Source organism: Eublepharis macularius, chromosome 5, assembly GCF_028583425.1.
Source record: "Eublepharis macularius isolate TG4126 chromosome 5, MPM_Emac_v1.0, whole genome shotgun sequence".
NCBI lineage: Eukaryota > Metazoa > Chordata > Lepidosauria > Squamata > Eublepharidae > Eublepharis > Eublepharis macularius.
In genome coordinates this window covers 38,104,231-38,131,945 of record NC_072794.1, presented here as the reverse complement: position 1 = coordinate 38,131,945, position 27,715 = coordinate 38,104,231, and the positions used below count along the sequence as shown (strand labels likewise).

Sequence of the window (27,715 nt, the reverse complement as noted above, 5' to 3'; positions counted from 1 at the left end):
TCCATATCTTTCCATGTCTTCCTTCCTTTCGTGTATTTTTCCTTCTTTCCCTTCCCTTCTTCCTTCCTCTTTACTTCTTTCCATATCTTTCTGTGCCTTCCTTTCCTTCCTTCTTTCCATGCCTTCTTTCCTTATCTTTCTTTCCTTTTTTATCCTTCCTTCTTTCCATATCTTTTCTTTTTTGTCTTTTCCTTCCTTCTTTCCATGTCTGTCTTTTTCTTCCTTTCCATCTTTCCATGTCTTTCCCTCCCTCCCTTTCCTTTTTTCCTTCCTTCTTTCTTTCCATGTATTTCCTATTTTCAATAAAACATTAGGGTTGCCAATTCCAACTAAAAAAAACCCTGGAGTCTTTAGCCAGAATACTCTAGAGGTGGTGCCTTGCAAGGATGACATCACTTTTTGTGATGTCACTTCCAGGTCAAAAGTTAGGTGGTAGTCCTTCCCAAGCTCCACCCCTTCTGATGTCACTCCCAGCATACTGTACCAAAACCCCACCCCTTCCTGTGATGTCATTTCACGGCACGCCCCCAAACCCGCCTCTTCCTCTGAAGTCACTTCAGTGCATCATGTCTTGTGGCTCTCAAACATCTCAGGTTTATTCTGTGTGGCTCTTGCATTAAGCAAGTGTGGCCACCCCTGCTATATACTATCCATATTTTCACCAACCCTTGGGCACCCTTTCTGAGCAGAAAGATGGTTGTGAAGTTTATCTAAACCCCACCTTCCAATCCCAGTGGAGGCTCAAAAATAGACAAAAATAGAAATGGCCTGGGAGGGGTACTTTTGTCAGAGACACTTGGTAGACAGGAAAATGGTTAAGCACCTTTCTCCCCTGTAAAATATTCTCCCTCCCCCACCCCTCCAGCCCTAATAGCATCATGAAGGTAAGAGGGTAGTGGAAACCCTCTTTTTTTTCTCTAGGCATCGAAAATGGCAAAGTACACTTCTGGTTCTACTGTAACCTACAATTATAGCCTGTGAATTGTTATCTGCTCTTTTGCAAATACATTGTTGGGACTAGAGGCAAGTCAGTTAATGTATTTTTCTGTTGTTGAGAAAAAAAATAAAATCTACCACAGGCCAGTTGCCTGATTTGCCTGGATTTTAAAGACACACACACTTCCTTGTAGCTTGGATGACACAAGGAGAAAGCTCTTCAACTCAAAGGGATGAAGCTCCAAGGAAGGCATCAAAATGAGAAGAGACTGGAATTTAGCAGACTAGTCAGAGTTTATTGAATGGGGAACAGAATAGAAAACAGGACGCATAGGCACAAATATTTAAGTACAAGGGGGATCTGCAATGATTTGTGGGCACCTCATTTTGCCTTGTATCTCCCCTCCTCTACTATTTCCTGTTTTCCTTTCTTAGCAACCCCCATAACTTCTCCCCTTTTCCTGCTTCCTTCTTAAACCTACCTTCATCTGTCCCTCTCCCCTTGCTTCAGTTTACCTTCCCTCCCCCTAGGAAAAGTCTGGCTCAGTTGCACAATGGACACTGCTACACCCAGTTGCCAGGCCTCTCTCTGTCCATAATTCTATTTTACTGATCTATTAATCCACAATCTGTGGCCCCATTCAGAATTAGATGTATTTATGTTACAGAACAACATACTAAAAAGCTTGCAATGCATGTAAATAATCCTAATGCCCCCAAAACATTTACACCATGCAACTTGGAACCTGAGGAGAGGATGAGAGGAGGAAATGACAGGGGAGTGGTAGATTACCTATCCCTTTTCCACATGGGGATGCCTTCAAAGAAGGTGACCTTTCAGATCTACACACAGCCCTGGAGGGTTAGAAGTTACAATAAGGAAGACGTGACCATGGATCTAAATTTGCATTCAGGCAATCATCCAAAGGAAAGTAGCTGTCAATATTACAGCTTAGATGCTTATATTCCCCAGGTGCAACCATTTATGCCTTTACCACTTTGTCTTGGGAACCTTTAGCAGTTGTAGCCAACATTGCTCTGAAAGCAAATGGGCTACTCCCATTTTTATCATTTAAAACCAAGACTACTTGTCCTTGTGGTTGTAAAGAAAATCTAAGAAAAGATTTTAAGTAAAAAAAGAGATCTCTGGTACTTGGTACTTCCCACAGTCAACCTCCATTATGTCAGTATAACTTTTAAGATTTATCTGCACACTCCTCCTAATTGCTTGCTTCCAAAATTTAGGATATGTACATTCTAGACAGCCCTGAATGGAACCTGAGAGTATTTTCCAAATCATCAAGCAAGGAATACCTGTGCTGTAATAGCCCCTCTTTGATAATGCTGACATGTATATATAATCAGCATTCTTAAAAACTAGTAGTTAGAATATAAGCTAGAGTATGAACACAGCTGCACCAGAGCACCATACTTTTAATTTTAGGGTTAGACAAATGACCTTACTTTACAACGCATAGTCATAGGACAAGAAGAACTGCCCTTCAATTTATGAGGCATATCATTATATCATTCAGTATTTTTTAACCCAAGCATCAAGTGTGAAGCCAACATATCCACAGGAGTAATGTTGCCCTTAGGAAAATACGTAATTCAAAATACGAATTTCAATTCAATGCACCATCATCAAAAATTCAAACTTGTGACCTACTTTCACAAGCCACTCTGTTCCTAGAGCTTTTTCTTTTAGGGTATGTTCCAGGAACTAAGAGGCTTCAGTGCTGACTACAACTACTCAAGATTCCCAAGTCAAAGTCTGCAGTTTCTTGCTGGTGAAAAATGGAAAAGGCATGAATGATGAGGGCATTACAGTAGTATTAGTGGGCATTGCAATTAAAAATCTCCATGCATAATGAAATCTTGTCCCTAAAACTCCTCCTCAGAGTCCAGTTTTATCCTTGTCATTTTCCTTCTGCATTGAAATGCTGAGCCAATGAAGTGAACTTGGCTGAGCTGTTTGGCCTCCATGAAGCATTACTACGTTTTCTGCTCCACTTGCTGTTTCTAAGTAACAAAAGGTCACTTCAGAAATCACATGACACCATAGGTGAATTAAACTACGGTTAAAGTGACAATCTGAATGCAGGTACTCCACTAACTATGGTTATTTAGGGCCCAACAAACAAGGATCTGGAGTTGATTAACCACAGTTAATTTTAGTGATTTTTTCTGTGTGATGTACAAACACAGACATCCTGACTTAATTCTGGTTTGCTCTCCAGTGACACCCTCCCAGGCTAGAAAGAGAAGGCAAAGAAATTAGCATTTGTCAGAGCCAACTAGATTTGAGTCACTGTCTCACAAACTCAGTAGAGTTAAAGATAAATTGCTGTTTCATTTGACATTTGAAGTAAAAGTGTCGCCCACCATGAAAAAACCAAGGCCAGATTCATGCAAATTGCTACAGATGTATCACCCAATGTAGTCGTCTAGAACAATATTAAGCCAACTCTGAAACTGAATTTTCACTAGCTGAACATTTGTGAGGTGTCTATCCATCTCCCTTCTCCTAAAACATGTTTCAAAATAGGTGGTGTTATCAGCTGAGAGAGAACAAAAGATCTCCCAGGTTAAAAAGGGAAGATATAAACAGTTTACTTAAGTGAATGCCCATTCTTCCACCCACACTTCTGAAATTTCATAGTGAAACATCTCTACCTTGGGAAGTTACCAGTGTTTATGTGACATCAACAACTATTATACAAATCTCCCAACAGGCCACATACCAATCTCAGATTTATTTGAAGACCGAGATCAAAAGGCAAAAACTGCTGTGCTTAAAAGGGCCTAGAAGCTGAGTAAAGAACATGCAAAGGCATAACAAGGAACACTGCATCAGCATCCAATCCTTTCACCACATTTCCATACATCCTTTTACCATGTGGTGGTCATGTTGCTAATAAGCTCATAATGGCTTTGCAGTGGCTTTGGGGGGAAATGTTCAGTCCCAAGAAATGATATGCATAGAATTTAATTTTACTTGCCATGTTCTACAAATCATAATGTAGATAAGGAATATTTCACTTGTGTCTATAACAGTCATTTATTCAAATATGAGGGATGTATGAGTAAGATCAAAAGCCCTGCCCTCTAAAGAAACTACGGTCACCTTACTTAGTAAGAAGGTGTTCATCTCTCAGTTAAAGGTACACTACATTTTAAAATAATAACAACTGCACGTATATACCGCTCTTGTAGACAGATTAGTGCCTCACCCAGAGCGGTAAACAAGTTAGTATTGTTATTATGCCCACAATACAGCTGGGGCTGAGAGGAGTGGCTTACCCAAGGCCACCGACTGAGTTCATGGCAGTAGTGGGATTCAAACCAGTAGAGTGCTGATTTGCAGCCGAACCATTTAGCCACTGTGCTACTTGATATTAAGGCTTATTTTACTTGTTTTAAAGTAGTAGTCAGAAATATTACCGGAGGTTACAGCCTTACTACATGACCACAAATGAATTTATGAAACTCCAACTGCCTTTTTAAAAATGGAAAAACAGTCAAATTGTGTGTTTTCATGTTTTTTGTAGGTTCCCTAACAATGACTACTGAAGGCAGTCTTTGCTCTTTATACAGAGATGAGCAGCAATTTCTAATTCAAAACTCAAGCTAAACACTGAAATGTATACATTTACTTCCATCATAAAGTCTAAATAAATAAAACATTAGCTTGTTGGCAGGCCTCTTATTTTGAAATGTGTAGTGCACCTTTAACATGTATAAAGCAAAATTCATACACACAGAGACCCGGATAACTATTTTTTCCTGTAACTGCAAGAGTTACTAAGTTTTGCCAAGTTCTTCACAACCCTGTTAAGTAATTTTTATTCCACCAAATTAGACATACAAATACACATATTTCATACTAAACATACAAAATTTAAAAAAAATATTCTACACAAATGCTGGTAAATATTTCTATCTCAACATTTCTTAAAGAACTGATACTGAATTGTCATTCAAAAGCTGGTCAATCTTCTCACAATATTAAAAAAAATAAATTAATCTGGTTAATGGATTACCACTTTTTTGTGTACAGTGTTTTCCAATAGTACAAAACAGTTCAATCAATAAATGCAAAAATAAAAACATGCAAAACCTGTTGGTATGTCTAGGCTACACTGATGAATCTACATTAACATTTTATTTTAGATCCTTGTTTGCACATAAATGTAAACCACTCATCCCCCTTTCCAGCGTAGTGCTAACCTGTTGTATTCTACACACTCAAATCTCAAAATGGTGTGGCTTAAGGCAAAACATCCATTAATGAATACTTGAGGAAAAAAGGTTGCACATCTAGAGATTCTAATGAGCGCCCATTTCCTATGATACCATGTGTCTTAAGGCATTCTAAGCATTAATTATGAAACTATTTACCAAATTAAGGCTTTTTTTTTACAGAAAAAGGATCTTCTGTACAATTAGTGAAATTCTATAGAAAGCAAAGAAGCTAATACCATATTTATCATTCTAAAACAAGCCACATCCCATTTTAGCAGCCTCATTTGGCTCTGAAAATTAAGCAGCTTGGCAGACTTAACTGCGGATTATGTCATTTCAAATGGACTTCCTACTAAAGTATATGACCCAACTAAAGCAATTAACATTTATTCATAAATAAAACCTATATTGCTCTCAATAGGTATGTGTTATTTTAGCAAACTATTATTCTTTTTAACAGATGACCTCTGGGTTTCTTTTTCTTTCTTTAAGATAGCTTGTTAGAGCAACTGGCTGAACTTAAAAAGTATTTTAACTGAGATTGTAAACCTGTGTGAGGAAAGAACCAGTTCAGATGGGAGGTGCTGACTCGCGTGACTTAATGCTTTTCCATAACAAAATCACTCTGCATAGAAAACAGGCACGTCAGAGAGAAAGTACCACTTTTGTCTTCTGCACACAGGCTTGAATTTTATTTTAATATTTTTGAAAACAGAGGAGTATTCAATCATGTCTCTCATCAGTAGTCTGAGGATGCAGAGGCCAGGAACAGGTTTAGCGCCCCAACTGTATCAAAGAGAAGGATGGTTTGTTGCTTATTGTGCTCCTTTAGAGTTATAATTATGGAGGCAGTATTGTGCCTCAATATAGTGCATTAGTCTTAAATATTATTTCTGTATCCCAAGCAGCATTCTAGATTTACAAGTATCTGAAAAGGTTAGAAAACCCTCCTTAGTTTTAGAAGCGAAGTTACAAGCATATATACATTCAGACAATAATTACTGAAGTCTTTGAACCATTTTGTGAACTAGAGGCAGCATGCTTCCAACGTACCATTTTATTAACTTACTCTGTTCTTGTCATATATTCCTTACCTCTAAAAATTCCAGTAAAGCAGCCGTCTGTACTAATGACACCTGTCCATAGATAACCAACAGACACTAGAAATTGCCAGTTTCTAAACACTTTGTTGGCCCAAGCTTCAGTCCAATAAATTGCACATACATGGCAGAAGACGGGTTCTTCTTACTTTACCAGCCCAGCTCAAGATAATCCCACTGGTTAGGTTTTTTGGGTTGCAGATTTGGTTTTAACCAAATGCTGCAGATTTTTCCTTAAATGGGTGCCCAACACCAGACTGCACATGCCATTTATAGAGCTATAACTAGTTATAAGTTTATGCTTCCACACTACACAACAGGGAGCAACTGAAACTTTCCATTCAGTCTAATGGATCCTGTTTTAAATAGCACGTGTATCCACTGTGTTTTAACAGAACTTCTGTTTCAACTACTCAAAAGTTGGTCGTTTCTCAAATTCTAACAACAGACTTTGGAAATTCTCAAGCAAAACAAAATCAACAAACAAAAAGAAATGTTTTCATTTCAAAAATGGAACTGCCATTACGGGTTAGCATTGTGTAACTGTACACTTCCATCCCTCTGCCACAAATTCCTATCCCCAATCCATGCTACCCCCATCTATAGCTATGGGTTATATTACCACCTGTGTTAACCATGGCCTGCACTAATCAGAACATAAGAATCAGGGATGGAAACGGATGAAGAGTCATGATTAAGACTGAATCCTGGTTAGCATCAACTAGAGATGTGGGAAAGGACGGAAGGTTTGTTCACATGCAAGAGGAGAGAGAACACAGCACATAATCCTGTGGCTGCTACCTTAACCATGGTTAAGACTAAAGAGTGTTGAATTGATTTCTACACTACGTTTTAGAATTAACAAGATTTGATGAAAGGTAATGTACAAACAGGATATAAAGCAAAAAAGGGGAAGGAAGGAATGAAACAAGGAAGTAAGTTGCTGGAAATTGTCAAACCTGAGAAAACCAAGAGGGAAGGGGAATTAAGTTGGCCTCAATAATCAAAAACAGAAAGCTACCAGTTTATGGTACCATTCATTTAGATGTTCCATATACTTCCATAACGTTTGCACCTATGAAAAAGATGGAAGACAAACAATAGCTATGTTTTCCCTAGACTCATAAGGGAATTAGCAATATTTCGGGAAGAAACAGAAAGATATCGGTGCTTGTTTTTTTCAAAAAAAGCTTCATATGCTGTATACTATAAAGGAATACAAGCTATTTACTGGCCATGAGTCAGAAGTTCTGATGTGTGGATAGTGCTCAGCACACGCAGGAGCTTCCCTATTCTTTTCTGTAAGCAGGAGACTGAACTATAAACACAGAGCAGCAAATCCTCATAAAGCATATCAATCATTTCCCTTTAAAGAAGAGAACACAAGGCCCCTGTGCAAGCTGTGCTTTGCATCACACTGGTCTAATGTTACAAAATAATTATCTGCTAACCATAGGTACCTTAACTCGTGAATTATTTTAAGATAATGTACAGGTTTCAAAAAGCATACCAAAACAGAGGAAACAATTTCAGTTCAATGACCATTTCTCTTCTCAGAATCTGGCAAACTGCCTTTATCAAAACAGAAACAGTTCAAATTCTCTTCACCTTCTCATGTTCAGCATTTCTACCATAAGAAAGAAAAGTATTTACAAGGTTTCATGTTTCTATTACATTATTTTAGGGGTTTGTGTAGTTTGCCTATCACAGAAAATAAGCAAAGAGCAAAACACAATGGTGCATTTATACACCCAATCCCTGTGATCATTGCTCAGTTACTGAAGTTAGAAACCTCTTTCCTAAGTTCAGCCTTCAGTAGTAGACTCGCACTAATGTTTATAGGACTTCTGCAGAATAAACAGAGTAAGAGCGGCCATTGTGAGCACCTGAAAACCTTTTAGCTCATTCGCACAAATGGCAAGGATACTGTCACTGACGCATAAATGCATCCATATTTCATAGATAAGTTTTATCTTCCTTCTACAAGTATTCATTCAAATCCTTTATATACCCAAACATGCTCATAACAGTCTCGCCCACAGCTATTTTTCATTATACCTACTGACCCAACAACCAAAAACTGATCAGTTCTTCCCACATTCATACAACCGCTCCTATTCCATTATTTTGAAAGCTGTACATTTTGTATACAGTGGGGAGGGTGATCAGAACCGAAGACCAAATAGTGATACAAATATGCAGCACATAGAAAAACAGCAACTCTAATCATCTTGCATGTGGGACCAATCATGATACCTTTAGTCCGGACCTGCCGCCTGATGGCTGCTTCTGCAACACAGGCAGAAGAACGTAGGACTTAAAATAATTTCACAGCACTCTAAACAAAAATCAGAACAGCCATCAACGTCCCCGAGGAACGCCTCTGTACTTTAGATACAAGTATTTGCAAAACTATTTAACTAGATCTTGCATTTCAGTTTTCCATAAAACGCTGGCACAGAACTCTCCTCTTAGTAAGATATTCTTTGGTGAAAAGGCAGCTCAGAGAATGTGTATGAATAATTTAATTCTGACTATAGCTGGGAGATTAAGTCACACATTTTACCAGGCTTTTTCAGTGTTATTTATAAAACAGGCAATCAGCATTTGTCAACAAGGTGAACTACAATTTCAGAATAAGACAAACTAAGCCTACTATAACCAATAACAATCAGACACGGAATACAGTGGCATGGGTCAGAGGTAATGCTGAATGATGAATGAGTCTGGAGGGAACCTTGGATTTGTGCACTCTCTTCTCCGCTTGTGCCCTGCAATCACCTTCCTTGTCTGTGGCAACACTGTCTGCAGTCGTTCGCAACTAAACCGAAAAACTAGAATTGTGCACTCCACATGGTATGCAATTCTGGTTTTGCAGGTCAAGCACAAATCATGCAGTTGTCCCATTCTTCCATGCCATGGTTTTTGAAACCAAGGAGAATTCTACAAGAAATCAATGGTATACAAGACATGGGGTACAGCTGTTCCATGGAGTGTAAAAGGTAAAAACTCCACTAGGCATACCAAAGCCTTGGGTATACCTAAATTAAGTCTCTGAATCTCAACCTCTGAGAAGATTCTGAACTTCTGAACCAATGAGCAGCTCCTGGGTAGTTTTTGTATTTTATTCAGTTTTTCACTTATATGCTCTGTTATAAGCAGTCTTCCATACATAACTTTTTTTTTTCAAATCTGGAAACTGACTCTAAATCTCTATTTATGGAACAAAGAACTTTTCAGAATTTAGTAAGCACCAACTGGTCCTGTATATCTCTCATACATTTCAAAGACCGTTCAGCAGGAGAAGATCCTGATCTAAGCACAATTGCAGGGAATAGCTGCATTCCTTTTTTGTATTTTAATAACATGTAGTTCTACATTAAACCCATACAAGGTAACTTCACTTTTTAAAAATGTCTACCTGTTTATTCTTTGAATCACCTGACATACACACCAAACCTTTACATATACCATATAAAGCATATGCTTAAAATTCAAGCATCACTATGTCTTCTTTTCATGCTATAGAAGTTCCTATTCTACCATGTTTTATATGAGATTTTCATTTGGAATTGGGGGAGGGGGAGACACACACACACACACACACACACACACACACTCATTTTGTCAGTACCTGCCAATAATTGTCTTTTGATAATCAACCATGCATATTCCCTATACAGAGCATCTCTCTAGAGGCAGAAAAATCAAAGAACCCAGAATGGTGTTCCTTTTCTTATAATTAAATAGAGAATGCTCAAGAGTCTTCTGAGAATGTACACAAGAGCCAATATAGAACGAATAACATCCTAGAACTCAATAGCAGCCCTGGCACCATGGAAATATTTTCAAACTCTACAATATATAAAAAAGGTCATTTATAGACAAAGAACCATGCAGCCAGTAATTCTTCAAATGCCAGGATTTTAAATAGAGTTCAGCTGCTGTTCCTCTAGAAGACAGAAGCTCTTAGCAAACACCGAAACAACCTCCAACTCATGAATTTTTACCATTATTCAGAAATATATTAAGCTAGGACACATCTAACACGGTGTCTGCTGGTAGCAATGTTTTAAGTGCTTCTAAACGTTGTTTAAAGCAAAACAAAACATGTTGGCCAAGGAATTTAGGGTTTTTAGTCAATCCAAAAAAATATAATCCAACAGCTGTACCAACTGAAAGCTGCAGTCCAGTATTAAATACTAAAACACTGCATATATATCACCTCTTTCATCATTTTACGTATTATCAGATTCCAAGATGTACAGAACATTCTGTAAAACCTGCACTATTACTCTGATACAGTTGCTGCTAGTTTTCAAAAGGATCACTGTTTAAACTGAGGAAGTTTCTACATGGCGCCTTTAGGACTCTAATATACGTGTATTACTGTTGATTTCTGCTCTACTCGTTGCACTGATTAATACAGGTCTTCTTTAAAGGCAAAAGGTACAGTCAACCGAGAATTTCTCCTAAACAAACTCATTGAAGGAAACTGGTTCAGGCTAAGAACACAGTTGCTCTTGTATACCTCCCACACATTTTTAAAGGGGTTGAACAGGAGAACTTAATCTATACACCCAGAATATTCGACTGCAGAAAACCTGATAACATCAAGTACAACTGTACCCAAAACTTCTATATTCTTCAGCTAAAAGTCTGATATTTAGTTTTTATACCCCTATCACAGTTACATGGTCTAGTGCATTCCAAGAACCACTCCTCTATAGTATAGGCCTGAAAGTAAATTGTAAGAGCAAGGCTTAAGGTTGTTACTAATATTTTACCACAGGTCACTGCTGATTGGAGGCATCTGTAACATACTTCTCATTGGTATCATTTGCACTGAAAGCATGTGGGAATCTGTATAGATACTGTATTATATCACTCTTTCGACTGTGTTGAGCACATTTCCGTACAGCAATTCACCATGATCCAAAAATGCAAACAGACAGAAATCCCTCAAATTGGTCATCACGACTTCTGTCTGTGCTATCTGTTCCCCTCAATTCTATTGATTCAAAAGGCTAGGGTTTCAATTTCGTTTTTCGTTGATAACGTGCAATTACACAGACTCCCTGTCACAAACTAACATAGAAAATGCAAAAGATGCTTATTTACAAAGTGGTGCAATCATAATGCATGAATATAAAATTATGCAATTCTTGCAAGACTTGTTCTGAAACAAGAGTGGATCTAGGAGGTTTATCGACCAAACAATACCCACCCATCCCTAGGAACAATCCAGTTGTTCCAAAGTAACCCAACATATGTAGATACAGTGTATGCATCTAATATAAACAGCAGGGAAAGCAGCAAGTTGCCAGATATAAATGTGCTATAAGCAATGCGAAGCAACGCGCATTGTTAGAAGTGAGGTAACCTGTAGTGCAGACCTGGCCTCACTTTCCCTTGTCAATACAAAGAATAAAAACTACTTAGGTAAACAACTGTTAATCCAACACAATGTAAAACATTAAAATCACTTCATGGAAAAATAAAATCTACAGTGATGGAATACCTTGGTATAGGCAACCTATTATTAAAAAATTAAAAGTATACACTGTGTTCCGTAGCTATTTCTAGAAGGCTTCCCATTGTTATTCTTAAACAATGTGCAACAGATGTAATCAATCTTCCTAGAGAATATACTTCACCTATGCTTCTCTTTATATCCCTCTATAAAAATGTTAAACATTCTGATAGGTGCACTGAACTCAGCCATGAGTTAGTATAGTCAGACAATCAGACTGGGAGGTCCCAGATCAAAGTCTTCAAGCTGGTAACCAAATTGAATAAAGTAGGTGCTCAGATTTAAATCAGATCCAAAGCGAAGTTTCGAATGACATCTGGTGCTCCTGTATCAAAGCCACATATATCCAGCATTCCTCTGTCATCTGGGTCTGCAATGGTAAAGCTGCTGGATGTCAATCCACAAACAATGAGTTTGGATGGAACACCCATTACCTAATGACAAAAACAAACAATCTTTCAGTAAGTAGCTACATAGCAATGTATTAACTATTCTTTAAAAGAAACTTCAGTGACTTTACTATGGCAAGTACCGGGAGGAGACCACCCTCCCCCACTCCCCTCAGAGAACAATATTCTACGTTCAATTTCTCTGTCACTGTCCAAGCTCCGGCCTTGCTCCTGGCTTCCGTACTAAGGATGCCTTCCTCATTAGACATTTCCCTGGTTCTTTGATTCTATCTGTCTTGGCCTCTGTGGAGTCCCCCTGGACACACAGATTGTCCTGCTGCTGCCTCACCGGTGGACAGCTTTCTTTTTGTATTGTTGGTACTTTCTGCTTGGATCGAGGAAGCTATTATGGGATGTCTGAAGTCAAATCTACTCCAGCCTTGTTTATTTTAGTCTGGGTTGGTCTCGGAGTTGCCAAAGAGCTACAAAAATTGTGAGATATCCAACATGCACACAACTAATATAAACTGATCTACAAAAAATGAATGTTACACTATATTAGAACCATTATCAATAGAAAAAACTAATGTAAACATTTTTCTAGTATGCTGGCTGCAGTTCCTGCTATTATACCTAATGTTTTGAAGAGATATTTCCTCTTTTAGCAGCAAAAGTATGTATCAAAATGACAGTTTATAAAATAGTAATATTCTACTGAAACGTCACAGCCTTGTAACTGTGACAGAAATCCTAAATTCAGTGTGGCTCTTTCCTATTCCTTTTGAATCCGATCACCATTTTTTTTCTATAATAAAACTTCATTTTATAATGAGAATATATTTTTCCTTTGGCTTTATTTAGTATAATATATTCCTTCCAGGGCATTTCTCTGAATTTTTTCCCTACATGCTAGATCACAAAGGTACTACATAGTTGCTATATTTTCCAGGGTTCCACCATGTTACTTTGGTACTGTTCTAGAGGGCCCCTTCTCAACAGGTCAGTCTAGATGTTCTTAGGAATCCCTAAGTGGTAGCAGCTGGTTACCTGGTTACTTTCCAGGGAGCCCTTAGTCTAAGGGAGTTTCCCAGCAAGGGAAGGCACCTTTCCCCCACTTCCTACCATAGCATATACAAGGGATATTTACCTCCCTATACTTCCTCAAGGCTGTGGCAGGATGAGTATCACCAGCTAAGGTCTCATTATCTGTGAACACGATAAAGATATCAACAGCTACTCCATTTTTTTGAGCCCATAGCACTGGAAGAGAACAATCAGTCGCACCCATTGGAATCTGGGATTAAGAACAGAACAAATCACAAGAGGTTTCATGTTAGGACCATGATGTAAAAAGAACTGCATGTCATATGCACTACTACTGTACTGTCTATGAACCACCCACAAAGCATACACATACACTAAATATATAACAATACTGTTATAGCCAAATAATCTTTCAATGCAATGAAAACTAAATTCCATGTATTTATTGCATGCATTTTAATTGGTCCCTGAAACTGTTAGTTAGTACAAAAAAGATCATGTTCTCAATCCTCTATAAAGGATTTTATTTTTTTTTTACCTTCAGGACACATTCAATGACTCCCAATAGCAACTGCATACTGTTTTGAATGTGGCGGGTGAGGACCAATCGGGCCACATACGAAAATTACCTCTGTGTTCCAACTGTCTCGGGGGGTGGGGGGGGATGAGGTGTGGAATGTTGTGAACCCCAATCAGCCTGCATATGCAAATGATCTTGAAAGGCTAGCCCAATCAGGGAAGAGTGGACGAGCTGGCAGTGGGAGGGGGTGCAAACATGCAGCAGCCTGCCAGCCACACACACAGGGAAGCTGTATGCCTTTGGAAAAACATATTTTACCCCTTTTTGCCCCTTAAGAGGTCGAATGTCTTAAAATCTCTTCTTAGTGGGTGTTTACATCATGAAAGGAATGTTCTCTCCAAATTTCATGTTTCTACGTCCAGGGGTTTGGGCTGGGCGTTGATAAGTCAGTCAGGACACTTATCTTTATATATAGATATAGATTTAGAAAATGCATACATTGTCCCTCTAGAGACCCTCCTTGAGACAACTTAGAAAGTAAAACATGATAAAATCATACAACAGCACAACATTAAAAATGAAAAACTATTAAAGCCCAGTTAGAGCATTAAACGTTTAGCAGGCTAAAATGATTCCCATAAAACAGGCTAGAAGCAAACTTTGTATGTGTGTGTTCTTCTTTGTAGCTTTTGCCATGTATAGCTCTCTAGACAAAGACAAGCCCTCTCCTGCCTCCCCTCTTTCTCTCAAATGTCATCTATACCTCCTCCATTTTCCCACCTTGGCTTCTGTCTCCTCCTCTGTCTCTGTTCACTCTCCTTCGTTCCCTTTTTCTCTCTCATGTCCCCTCTTTACTTCCTCCTCCTGGTGCTTGTTCATCCCGAGTGATTTTATTTCTATAGTTTTAACTCCAGCTTGCTGTTAATTCTGCTTCTCTTCCATTGCACCTGTGTTTTTTTCCTGGACATGCAATCAGAGGTATGGAACAAACTCCCAGAACCCAAAATTAGAAGAAGAGCTGTAGTTGGCATGTGATATAGAACCACACGCAGCTCACAATCGAATGAGAACCCTAGATGATCTCTTCCTTATAGATGTTAAACAGCATGGGAGACAAGATGAACCCCTGACACATTCCTCTACATGAATGTCATAGGACTGAGTAGTAGTCCTCCAACACAACCCTGTGGAACTGGCTGGCCAGGTAAGAGCAGAACTACCAAAGCCCCCTCAGTTCACAACTCAGCAAGCAGCTCAGCAGTCCACCATGGATGATAGTAATGAAAGCCACTGAGAGTTCCAGGAAAATGTGAAGCAACACACTCTCTTGGTCAAGGCTGTCACTCAGGATGACCAAGGCCACTGTCACCCCAAACCCAGACCTGAATCTGGACTGACGTGTCTGTGTCCTCCAACATTGCATAAGGCTGTATAGCCACCACCACCAATTCAAGCACCTGGCCCCAGAATGCGACGTCAGCCATCACAGTAATTACTTAAATAATTTGGGTTCAGGGTCACTTTCTTCAGTACAGATCTCATGACCATACTTTTCCTTTCCTTTCTCCCATCAAAACTCCGTAAGTCAATGTTCCCAAGCAGCACAAACAATTATGTCTTAAGAGAAAAAAGACTGAGAAAAAATTAGCTACTGAAAGAGTAACTTTAGGATCTCTATCACCAAGTAAAAAAAGACAGTGTATCTAAAATTGAAAATTCAGAATGACTAGTTAAAAGAGGGATAATAAAAACAGCTCTAAGCTTCTCTCATAAAGTTGGCATTGAAAAGAGATATCAGTCTTGCCTAAAGGACATGGACACAGATAATCAGAATATGCAATACTCATAAATCTGCACTGGTGAACCTGACTTGAGCATAACCAGGCAAAAATCCCTTGCATATCAAGGGACAATCAAATAGTATACATAAACCATACCTTTCAAAGCTGCTGAACTACAGCCTCTCACAGCAAAGCATTTATTACCCATCCAGACCCCTAGCTAGATACTATCAGCCACAAGAAGGGCCAAGCCCATGTTTCTAAGCAATGTTGTAAGGCATAGTCAATTTGGTTGGTCCTAATAAAAGGGATTTTGTTCTTGTTTGTGAATTCTGCATGGATCAATATGACTGAAAGTCATCCATACAACTAGGACCAAATGGCATTCCAATAGCATTCTGATACTGAGCTGAACCCTCCCTGGCATCCAAGTTGTAGTGGATGCCAACAATTTTAACCATAAAATGTAGCTCACGCAAAGCCTGCATGTTTTCCGCATCTACAACCTCAGGGCCATGAGAAACAAGTCCCATTACATCCTGGAAAAGCCCCACCAGAGATGTGTGGATACAATGGTGATGGAGAAGTGAGTCCACTTGGCCACCGTTACTGTCATGCAGTTGGCACAAGACATGGAAGATACAGATATGAAATACTATTTGCTATTAACAATAGTTTTACTTTTTACACATAAAATTAAAGAGAGAATTAAATCAAAAGCTTTCTGTACCTCAGACATCTTCTGTAATACTTGAGGTAAAGTCATGTTCTCAGTCACAGGACAAGGAACCATTTCATGAGAAAAGGCAACAAAATGGGAATCTTTTTCTGTCCGTGCAACAACCTATTGAAAAAATTAATTAAAAGTAGAGAATATAGCCAATTTTGTTTTGTTGCTGTTATTGTATATTTGAGTAGGAACAAGAGGTCAGTGTCTCTTTTCTAACTGGAGCTATCAGAATGGTGTGGTTCACTGTGAAGCTGCTAACTTGATGCCTTCTAAGTTTGGCGTAGAAGCAAGGCAGAACAGGATTTAGTGTCATTTTTTAAAACTTACGGATTGTACTGAATTTGCAAGCCGGTTTGATGAGAGGGGTTTAATACCTAAAATGAGGTCAACTTTTTAAGAAGAGAGGACTGAGAACACAAGAAGGAAAGCAAAGAGAGACTGGGACTCTTCAGCTCACATAGGTATTTCTCACATAGTAAGCTAACAAAGATGTAAATTCTTCTCTCCCAAGAAAATACACACACAGCCTCTCTCAATCATACACTCACTCGTTTACCCACCTCTCAGCAAGCACATCTTCTTGGATGCATGCATGCATGAACATATCCATGCATGATGGAAGGATACTGCCATAGGGCATTCTCTCTATGCTCCCCAATATTCATAAAATATCTCCCTCCATTCCATATCTTCCACCTCCCCCTTCCTCTATCCAGCCCTCACCTCCATGGTAGCCCTCCACATACCCCATCCATCTTCCATTACTCTCTCCACCCTCCCACAGCCTGATGCACCTCTTCCATTGCCACTGCCAAAGTTCAGAGAAGAAGAGCATTCAAGATGGCTCCTTCTTCCCTTTCCAGAGCAGTTGTTTCTGGGTGGCTCCATCTTGACCTAGCAAAGGAGGAACAGGCCACCATGAAGATACTTTCTCCCAGTCAGGTCAACTAAAGAAATACTGTTTGGAACGGGAGGGTATTGAGTGAGGTGTGAGAGAACAGAGGAAGTTGTTATCTTGTTGAGCCATGCTTGCTGCCTATTGATTGCTGCTATCTGATTGTAATTAGTGTATATTGTATGAGCGGATTTCTCTTTTAAATTCTCTTTTAAATCTATGGTTTTAATTGTATAAATTAATTCTAATTTTTTTAAAACTGTTGTAATCTGCCCTGAGCCCTTCGTGGGGAGGGCAAAATAGAAATTCAAAGTAAATAAATAAATTGCTGAAGATGGGCTGGGCTAGAATGGCATACGGCATGGGGGGCTCCAAATATGATCTAACCTCAAGAGCTAGGATATTCTGGTTCTGTCAGCCTGAGCCTATATCCATCTATAAATCCTTTCTACATGGAATGTCAAAAATAATGAGCTACTGGGAGCATGAGGGGGTCATGATGAATGGCACCTTACTTTTAGACCTTCAAGGTCTTTATTTGTAGTAGAGACTCTCAGATTGACTGTGGGAATCCTCTGAACGTATGGGGCTCCATTTTATTTACACACAATAAAGAGTGTTTTGTGAATTTCACACAGAGATTTTTCACAGAGTTTTTTATTTACACTCTCTGAATTTTGTAAAAAAAGGTTTTAATCTTTAAATTTAGAAGATCAGCTTCCCTAAGGTGATGCAAGTCCCTCTCTGTCTCTGCTGCTGCTCTACTTTTTAGGCTTGGCTTGACTGAGTCTGTACTTAGGCAGCTGCATGTTTGGGTTGGAAAAAAAGAACACAACATCACTCACATTCAGGTTTGGATCAAAAGAATTCAGATGTAACACAAGTTCTATCTTACCATGCACATTGCTGCAGCAACTGTACTAGCATTCAGCACGCTGCCCAAAACTTTTTGCGACATTGAATCACTGACATCAACTGCAAGCAAGAAACGCTTCTCTGTTGGTTCTATTATCTAAAGGAAGAAGGGAAAAGTCAGAAGACCTAATTATCGCTGCTTTTGCAAAGCATACTTATATTTTGAATCAGTAATGTCCACAAAGTTACACACTTGTGGGAATGGACTTAAATATCCAAGAGAATATACATATGCTATTTTTCATTTCAGTTGAGTTCTCCCAACCAAATACTAGGTCCACAAGAAACTCAACAGAAGGTGACAACAGCAGAAGTATAATCTGCAATGTGGGTCCAAAGAAAGCTTTGACTTGTTACGAATAGAGAAAGCAGAAAGAGCATATCTAGAAGTTAATAAAGATGTAAAGTAAAGGTTGAGGGCCTGGGGATGCTGAGCCACTGCTTATCTGTGACTCTGGATCAGATGAAGATAATACTACAAAGAAATAAAAAGGTAAGCTGCCACCTCTACAGTTGTTCTTGTCTTCATGAGTTTTTTGTCAATGCTGAACTGGGATCACCTTGTAAGTTTCAACTGGCCAGCTGTCAACCCTACAATACTTCTCTAAAAATGCACTGCACTGGAAATATTTAAGATAAACTCTAAACCAATAAATTTGTTCAATCAATGTAATCACACGTATTTACAATATGTAACAATTACCTGGAAGGTTTTGTACAATGAAGAGTCCAGAGCTTCCAAAATGTCCTTGTCAGGTTGCCAATGAAGTTTTCCCCGATATCCTCGTTTGTACTTTTCTAATGCAACCAATATATGGAAGGGATGTATTCGAGCCTGAAAAAAGCAATACAAAAAGTACACTCTCAATTGCTTAATTGAAAAGAAAACCAAAAAGACGTTTCAAAAATTATAGTTTCTCTTTATAGCTGTGATTTTCATTTTTGTGACAGGAATTTCTGTATCTATACAGAATATAGAAAAGGACTACAACCTAGCTAATTGCCTCCTTAGCAGCAGAACTGAAATAAATTATTCTGTGACTTCATCTAGCTATTAGAACCAGTGCAGTGTAATGGTCCGAATGTTGGACTAGGATCTGATTTGAATCCTTGCTGTGCTGTGGAAGTTTGCTTCATGACCTTGGGCCAATCACACACTCTCAGCCTAATCTAAGTTACAGAGTCATTGTGAGGATAAAACAGAGGCGAGAACACTAAGTTGCTTTGGGTCCCCATTGGGGTGAAAGGGGAATAAGTTAATAATACATTAAAAGAGTATCTCTTTGCAGTAAATGGGATAAGAAGTGTGTTTCCAACTTTAACATTGTCACATTCAGGTTGTTATTTTCTCTGTATCCTCACAGATTTTGCCTGGGAGGTCCAAGCTCTGTTAGAACCTCAATATCCATTCACCTCCCATGAACTTATTTCCCTCAGTTTTTACCCTTCTCATATCCTCCATCAAATATTGTTCTTTGAAAGTGCACAGGATTGATCCTACACTAAACAAGGGTTCCAAACTCGTCCAAAATAACACTTTCCCCCAAAATTATAAATGTCAAACAGCAGAGAAACTAATAATACTTTGCTACTTTAAACTAACCCATTAATACTTCTGAGAGGATGATTCCCAACATTTTCTTTTAACCACTAACTGGCAATGTGCAGAAAGATAACTCCTCAAACTCTTATTTCCAGAGCTTTATCTACAATGTTGCCCTATTCATAAGTCCCTTGAAGTGGAGCCTCCTGTGTTCTAAAGATCCAATGCACTTCCATCGATCAGGATTTGAAACGTAGAAATCCCAAACATTAAATAATCCTTTATTAACAAATGCAGCTTCATCAACACTGATGTTCTGTTAGTGGAACAACTTAAGCAAAGCTACAGACTTTGTGTACTGAAGTAATACACAAAGAAATTCTTACCTTTTTAAGGAGTTTTTCATTTCTTAGCTTTTCACAAACCGTTGTTACTTCTGGGCTTCCTGGTTCAAGTACAGAATTTGCTGTCATCTTTCCAAGATTCCGCAATATTGCTGTTAAAGGCATATCTTGCAACAATGCTTTCCATACCTTGTACAGAACGAGTTAAAATTAGTACAAGAGGACATGCAAGTAACAAGTTAAGAACTGTCCTTTTCAAGTTAACTACAAATAATTTCAAAAAGTATGCACATTTAGCGACATGCACAAAAACAGTAGGCATGATGTAACATGATAAAAAATATTAATGGTCATATAACTTACTCACATCTTTAGATTTCAAATGGCTGGTGGGGAGGTGTTCCCTGACTAAATTATACTCTTCTATCAAATGAACCACTTCCAACTCATCCTTTGTACGCTTCACCTTCTCCACTGCCTCCAAATATTTTAACAGCTTTTCAGTCTCAGCAGAAAACTTATTGTCTTTATATGCTTCCTGGACTTCTTTCCACCCTTTCGTTATGTACTTTGTAACTACAGCAAGGCCTGTTTAAAAGATAAGAAAAAAGGACCCAGTTGTTCGTCTCTTAAAGAATTCTATAAGATGGTCTGAAAGAGAGACACCCTTCTCCAAACTGTTCAGCATTATCTAAAAAACACTAGATTATAAAAAAAAATTACCTTGAAATATACTTAATTTGTAAGGTTATCATCTTGATTTTACCAATAATGAGAGAGAGAGAGAGAGAGAGAGAGAGAGAGAGAGAGAGAGAGAGAAAGCATTAAGGCAGACAGCTTTATTATACAATTTACAAGCAATGCCTCTCTGTGGTTACAATATAGAAACACTGGATTTTTCCTGGTTTGGTGTAGTCTTTGCTTTATTTGTTTCTGCAGAAAAAGGCAAGAGAAACTGTGGGAAAGAACCAAGGAGAAATTTAAAACACACACACACACACACACACTAAAACTTGTGCCGCCACCACCTCCACTGAAAAGAGAGGCTTATGGCAAGCAGGAGAGAATTCTGGGCCTTCCTACCCTGCAACTCCAGAGTTCACTTGGCCATGGGTAAAGGGATATGTAGAATGTAGAAACAAGTTTGTTTTAACACCATTCCATTTTCTAAGATGTAAACATCTTAGTAACTTAGTAACTAAGTAACTAAATCCTACTCTAAAAAAAACAAAACTAGTTTAAATAAATGCTTAATACTTTAAATGCAAATACTCTTAAATCCATATTTTAAATGTATTTGACCTCACTGAGCCCCATGACAGAACAGCTCCACTATCATATGTTTAGTAAGACATGGTGCATCTTTGCAGAAAGGAGTCAGGTCATCTGTTTTTAAGGAAGCAATTGTACCACTGTTAATTAATTCTTCTTTTAACCCTCTTGCACTGGAGAAGTATAGACCAGTTTCAAACCTGTCATTCCAGGCCAAGGTGGTTGAAGCAGGCTTTTTAAAAAGTTCCTGGTGCTTTCAATGTGGCTTCCAGCCAAGGCTAAAGAACAAAACTGCCTTAAACACCCTGACTTATGATCTATATGAGCAGAAACACAGAAGGAGCCTGACCCTGTTGATTCTCTTAGATGACTCTATAACTTTTGTTAGCATTGATCACAGCATCCTTCTTAACGGCTTATGTGAGTTGGAAATACGAGGCATTACTTTGCCAAGGTTCCACTTTCAGCTTATGGGCAAGTTTCAGAAAATGTTACCAGAAGACTAATTTTCCTCTCCATTGAAATTATACTGTGAGGTTCCACATAACTCTGATTTATCTCCCATGATGTTCCACATCAACATGAAACCACTGGGAATTTGATATACAATTGTTATCAGTTTGCTAATGACACCCAGCTCCCCCAACCCCTTTCTCTGTCTGGTGAGGCAAGAGCCTCCATGAAGACCATCAAAGATCTATAATAGTCTGGATGAGATAAATAAAGCAAATCTTAGGCCAGACAAGATGGAGATGTTTAAAGTGGGTGGACTTCTTGACCTGGACGTAGATAATATGCCTGTCTTAGACTACTATTTTTCCTCAAAGCTTGGGAATGTTCCTAGACCCAACATTCTGGATACTCAGGTGACGGGAGTATCTTCTTCCACCTACTCTTGTTCCACTAGCTATACTGTGCTACCCTCCTTGAAAACAATTCACACATTCTAACTGATCCATACGAACATAAGAAGAGCCCTGCTGAATCAAGCCAGCAGTCCATCTAGTCCAGCACCCTGTCTCTCACAGTGGCCAACCAACTGCTATGGAGGACCAATGATAAGGCAGAGAAGCTGAGGCCTTCCCCTAACATTACCTCCTGGCACTGGTTTTTGGAGATTTACTGCGTCTGAATGTGCAGGTTCTCTTTAGTCATCACAGCTAGTAGCCGCTGATAGATCTATCCTCCATGATTCTGTCTAATCCCTTGTTAAAGCTGTCTGTGCCTGATGCCTCTGGCAGTTAATTCTACATCTTAATCACTCATTGTGTAAAGAAGTATTTCCTTTTGTCTGTCCTGAACCTACAGCCCATGAGCTTCACTGGATGCTCTTGAGATAAAGTATTATGGAAGAGGGAAAATATGGCAGCCCCAAATATGTGCATTCAAAAAGGAAATATTTGCAAAAAGAATGTATATACAACAAACAATCCTGTCTCTGAATTGTATAGTTCACTCTTATTTGTATACAAAGATGTATTTAATGCAACTGTATTTGATGCAAAAAATAAAACAATTTTAAACCCTCATATAAATGGAATATGTATTTTCATAAAGCTGATGCTCAATCTATTATTTCTATTTTAACACTTATACACCACTAAACTGATGAAAATAAAATACAATGCAATTTTTAGAAGCAATAAATATGTCAGCGCTATGCCCAAATCAAGACAGATAAATGTTTAAAACAGCAATTAATGGCCTGAAAAACTATTTGAGACATTTTCCCTTCAAACAGCAATACCGAATAAAATTATAATCTGCATAAATAGCCTTGCCACCCCACCCCCTACCCCATGGCAAGTAATTTTCTGGCGATTTCTGCCTCTGCCTGCTGATTGCCAGCTGATCAGCAGAAGGAGGCAGGAAATGGGCCTGCACAGGAGGAATGCCAAGGAAATGGGCACATGCATCTGTATCTCTGGCTGATGACATCACTTCCAGCACAACCTGGAAGTGATGGTATCACACCAGAGCTAATTCTTCAGCAATCGGGCCAAAACGTAGCAAGAACACTATGTTTGGGGACAATTGTTAAAGAATTGGACCTGGCACAATGCTGTCATTTCTTGATCATGAAAGTGAGATCATCAACTGGGCCACAAGAGTGTTTGTGTGCGCGCACACACTGGCATGCACACACATCATAAAGAGGAGTGCCTCCATCACCTCCAACCTCCTACCAGTTGTCAAGAGAGGGACATGGCAACCCTATGCATAAATAATATTGACAAGCTGTTTGCAAAATGAGACCCATTACGCAAAATGTTACATAACAATGCTACAACAAAAGCCACTTCTCACATTATCTGTAGAGTCATGGGTGAAATTTCAGGGTTACATGTCTATGGAATGGGTCTGCAGTGTAACAGAACTCCAGACACTGCGCATATTCTAAAGTTCTGATCTCACATGTGCATTTATATACTAGCAGAGTTTCTAGGAACCACATCATTTCTGTAATGTCTCAATGATCCAGAGTCACAATCATTCTCCAGTTTTATATGCTTCCTACGTATATAGACAATTTAATGCAGACAAACACAGCTGTACTAGAATGTTCTCATTTGTCATTTACCTTCATTTGCAGGCTTAAGGTGGGACAACCTGAGAAGATCTTTGTGAGACCAACCCTTTCTTTGTTTGTACTTTGTAACTGCTAAGGCAAGAGCCATGCCATTTTTTCCATTGTACCAATCCGCAACAGCTTTTCTCAAAGCACGACCCCACATGCCACACTTCATGCCCTCTTTGAGGTCCTTTTTAAACTGGATGAAAGTAAATAGATGAGTTGGAATATGACAGACTTCAGGGACAGCCTTATAAGCTGCTTGCTTTGTTTTTGCATCAGAACACTGTGAAGAAACTGCAAGCGCAAATAATACGGGATCTTGCTTTGCTGCTCTCCCTTCCTTGCTGAACGTCTTTATTTCCTGTACCACTTCACAGCCTCTGCCATCTTCGATAAGCCTGAGTAGCGCATCAGCATTTTCAAACCCCAGTTTTTCCTCCTTGATGTAGTAAGTACTTCCTTCAGAACCAAAACACAAGAAACGGCACAATCGATTCATGTCAGTAACTTGCCATATATATCCATTTTCAGAGTTTGGCACCTGCTGTTCATTCAAGGACTGCATTTGGGGAGCTGCTTCCTCCATTACCTTTCTAGTGTTAGACGATTTCCTGAAAGAAAAAGCACACACAAAAATATTATTATTTATAGTCTGCCTTTTTCACAGAGATCCAAGGTGGATTACATAGTGTGAGCAAAAATGAATGCTTTTATCCTCTTTTCTATAGTCATATATGCAGCTATCATTCAAAAGTATGCTAAATCTATGCTCATTTTTTAAGAAACCTGAAAATAAGCAGTAACGAGACTCACAACACTATTAAACCAGCACATATTTATTTTAACAGGCTTAGGTTTAAGCATGTGTTATACAAATTCTGGTTTACTATCTCCAGACAAAGAAACTAGAAAGTCCTAGGAACTAGCACTGCAATCCTAGCAATTCTTTCCAGAGTATAAGCCCCATTGAGTGGATCTGCTAAGAATGTCACTACTAGTTACTTTGACCTACAAAATTTGATGCTGGTGCTAGAATGTTTAAATTTTCCTAGACCTGAGAAGTAATTTTTTTCTACAGCAACAAAATGAAATTAGTTGAACAAAAAGTACTTCTTGAACATTTAAAACACAAGGAATTATGAAAAATGACACATAAAAATCAACCCAACTTGTCCTATGTACAGTAAAAGCATAGTCAACGTATATACTTCCATGTATGTGTGCACTGCCCTCAAGTCATAGCTGAGTTACAACAACCCCGGTGGGTTTTCATGGTAAGAGACTAACACCCGGGCCCGTCAGGATCTTCTATCATTTCACCAGGCCTGTAAGACAGAGATGTTCCACCAGGCATATGGTTGAAGCCAGCATGAGATCCTCACTGAGCCTCCCACCAGCCTCCCACTAAGTGTGGGGTTATACAGTGTCCACCAGCCGGCTGCCCGAAGTATGGGTACAGCACAGGGCTATGTATTGCCCATTTGTTAGCTGACCCACGTATGGGTTGCAGTACATTATCTGTCTGCTTCCCTCCCCCCATATGTTGATCGGCAGGAATCTGGAATTGACCCTATCTTGGGACAGTTATTATCTGTTTGTTGATTTTATGAAAAACTGTTGCTTTATGAATTGTTTTTAATATTTGTATTGTATTTTTAAACCTGCTGTACCTCGCCCTGAGCCCACTTGAGGGAAGGGCGGGTTAGAAATGTAATAAATAATAACAACAACAATAACAATAGGTGTTTGCCCTTGCCTGCCTCTGCAACCCGGGTCTTCAGTGGAGGTCTCCCATCCAATTACTAACCAAGGCCGACCCTGCTTAGCTTCTAAGATCTCAGATCAAGCTCACCTGGGCTATCCAAGTCAAGGCAGACACTTCCATACAGTATATTTTACAACTGCGTACAACTCCGAATTTCCAGTGTATCCCTTGTGGATGTATGTTTGAATATGTGATAACTTACTAATCCTTTCTCGAAGTGGCTCACTCGCCTGGCTTGTTGTTTTCACTGTACCACCAATCCTGCAGTTCCTCTTTTAGACAAAGAATACATGTACTACATGTGTACTACCAATTACTAGTGGATATATGGCAAACAACTACTGAACGCTGCCTACTTAAATCTTCTTTTTCATATCCTACAGCATTTAACAGACAGTAGCAAGTGCATTTATTATTACTGAAGACTGCAGAAACCTTGCAGGATTGGAGTCCAATGGACCAATACGTTTTTGAAGATAGCCAAAGCTCTCTTCTTCAGATACAGGGAGGAATGAAGATCTCTGAGCCTTTATATCCCAGCCAGAAGATGGGGTGTTGCAAAGAAGGGCATCAGAATGTAAAGGTACGATGCAGTTGATTAGATGGGAGGAGGGTAGCAAAGAATAACAGTATTTGCAGTTATATACCGCTCTTCTAGACAGATTAGTGCCCCACTCAGAGCCCACAATATTATTATTATTCCCACAATACAGCTGGGAGCTGGGGCTGAGAGAAGAGGCTTACCCAAGGCCACCAACACTGCTCATGGCAGTAGTGGGAATCAAACCCGCAGAGTGCTGATTCGCTTAACCACTATGCTACAGCTACAATGTAGCTGGCTGTTTATTTATTTATTTGGACATTTCTAACTGATTTCTAACTTTTATAACTGCAATAGCTTTCAGGATGCAAAGGTACAATGCACCTCGATTTGTTTAAGGCTCCTCACCTAAAACTATGCATCACCTTGTGCTACTTAAAAAAATATGTAATTAATAAACAATAACTCTTATTTAATTTAGCAAACCGTTCCAGACAATTCCACAGTACAGGCTTGAAACCCTTACTCCAGGGACTCTCTCTTCCACCTCCGTTCATAGAACAAGCCCTCTTGTTAATAAGCGGGTTCCCCCCACCATGGAGATTTCTGGTTTTAGAATGTGTAACGGGGGCGGAAGGGTGGGTGTGGGTGTGTATAAAACTGTAACCCCTGAAAAGCAGTCTCTAAAAGAATAAGCCCCGCAGGAGTTCCAAGGTTCAAGCTCAGCCCACAGTGAAGGAACGGAAGCCTCAAGAACAGGGCTGCCAACTCTGGCTTGGGAAATTCCTGGAGATTTGGGGGGGTGGAGCCTGGGGAGGGCGGGGTGTGGGAAGGGAGGGACCTCAGCAAGGCATAATGCCATACAGTCCACCCTCTAAAGCAGCCATTTTTCCAGGGGACCTGATCTCTGCGGTCTGGAGAGCAGCTGGAATCCCATATCTCCAGGGCCCACCTGGAGATTGACAACCCTCCTCGGGAGGCTCCCCGACCGCTTCCAGCAAGCTCGCGTACCTGCGCGGCTACCTCTGCGACTCTCGAGAGCGCAATGAAGGAAGGGTTCCCGGCGCTGAACAGTCGGGGGGAAGGGAGAGTTTCCTTTCTCCTCAGGATCCCTTCGCGCTCGCTTCTCCCACCCCCGGCCTGACAACTTCTCTCACGTCCGGGTGCTGCGAAGGGACCCGGATGGAGAAGCCCCGCATTGTTATCCCCGCCCCGCTTTCCCTAGCGGAGGAGAGGGGGCCAGAAACATTTTTGTGCCTGACTGACAAGAATGAACCCGGAAGACCCGCCCCGTCTAACTCTTGGAGGAGCCTGGGGGTTTGAGGTCGGCTAGTGCGGTCGCAACCTGAAACACCGGCACCGGCCACAATTTCCTGTGGGTATCAGAGAGGGGCAAACGCCTCAGTCTCAGACTCAGGAGAAATGTCCCATAGGCATCCCAGCAGGAAATGAACGAGAGGGAGTTTTCTGGTTTCCGACAGAACCTGCGGCTCAACTCCCCCCATCAAAGCACCATGGCGATAAGGAGGCGCTTTGCGTTCCTACCACGCATGCCTTCAAATACAGACCGGAAGTCTTCCTCATAGT

The 27,715-nt window shown here is 39.7% G+C and overlaps 1 protein-coding gene across 1 annotated transcript; it reads right to left on the bottom strand.

Annotated features, from left to right (window-relative positions):
- Positions 1-1,221: 1,221 nt before the first annotated feature.
- RO60 (Ro60, Y RNA binding protein) lies at positions 1,222-27,382 on the bottom strand. Its single transcript, XM_054980025.1, has 9 exons — positions 27,140-27,382; positions 23,829-24,433; positions 20,343-20,563; positions 20,018-20,164; positions 18,792-18,923; positions 18,069-18,185; positions 16,279-16,392; positions 13,351-13,497; positions 1,222-12,248 (listed from the first exon to the last, which is right to left on the bottom strand). The coding sequence occupies exons 2-9, from the start codon at positions 24,406-24,408 to the stop codon at positions 12,096-12,098; spliced, it is 1,611 nt and encodes a 536-aa protein (XP_054836000.1). The 5' UTR covers positions 24,409-24,433; positions 27,140-27,382; the 3' UTR covers positions 1,222-12,095.
- Between the last annotated feature and the right edge of the window lie 333 nt (positions 27,383-27,715).

Coding starts and splice junctions, on each gene's coding strand:
- RO60 (XM_054980025.1), bottom strand. CDS start 24,408: ATGGAGGAAGCAGCTCCCCAAATGCAGTCCTTGAATGAACAGCAGGTG. Junction 13,498..16,278: donor TATTACAGAAGATGTCTGAG/GTACAGAAAGCT, acceptor TCTTAATCCCAG/ATTCCAATGGGTGCGACTGA. Junction 12,249..13,350: donor CCTTGAGGAAGTATAGGGAG/GTAAATATCCCT, acceptor TTTTGTCATTAG/GTAATGGGTGTTCCATCCAA.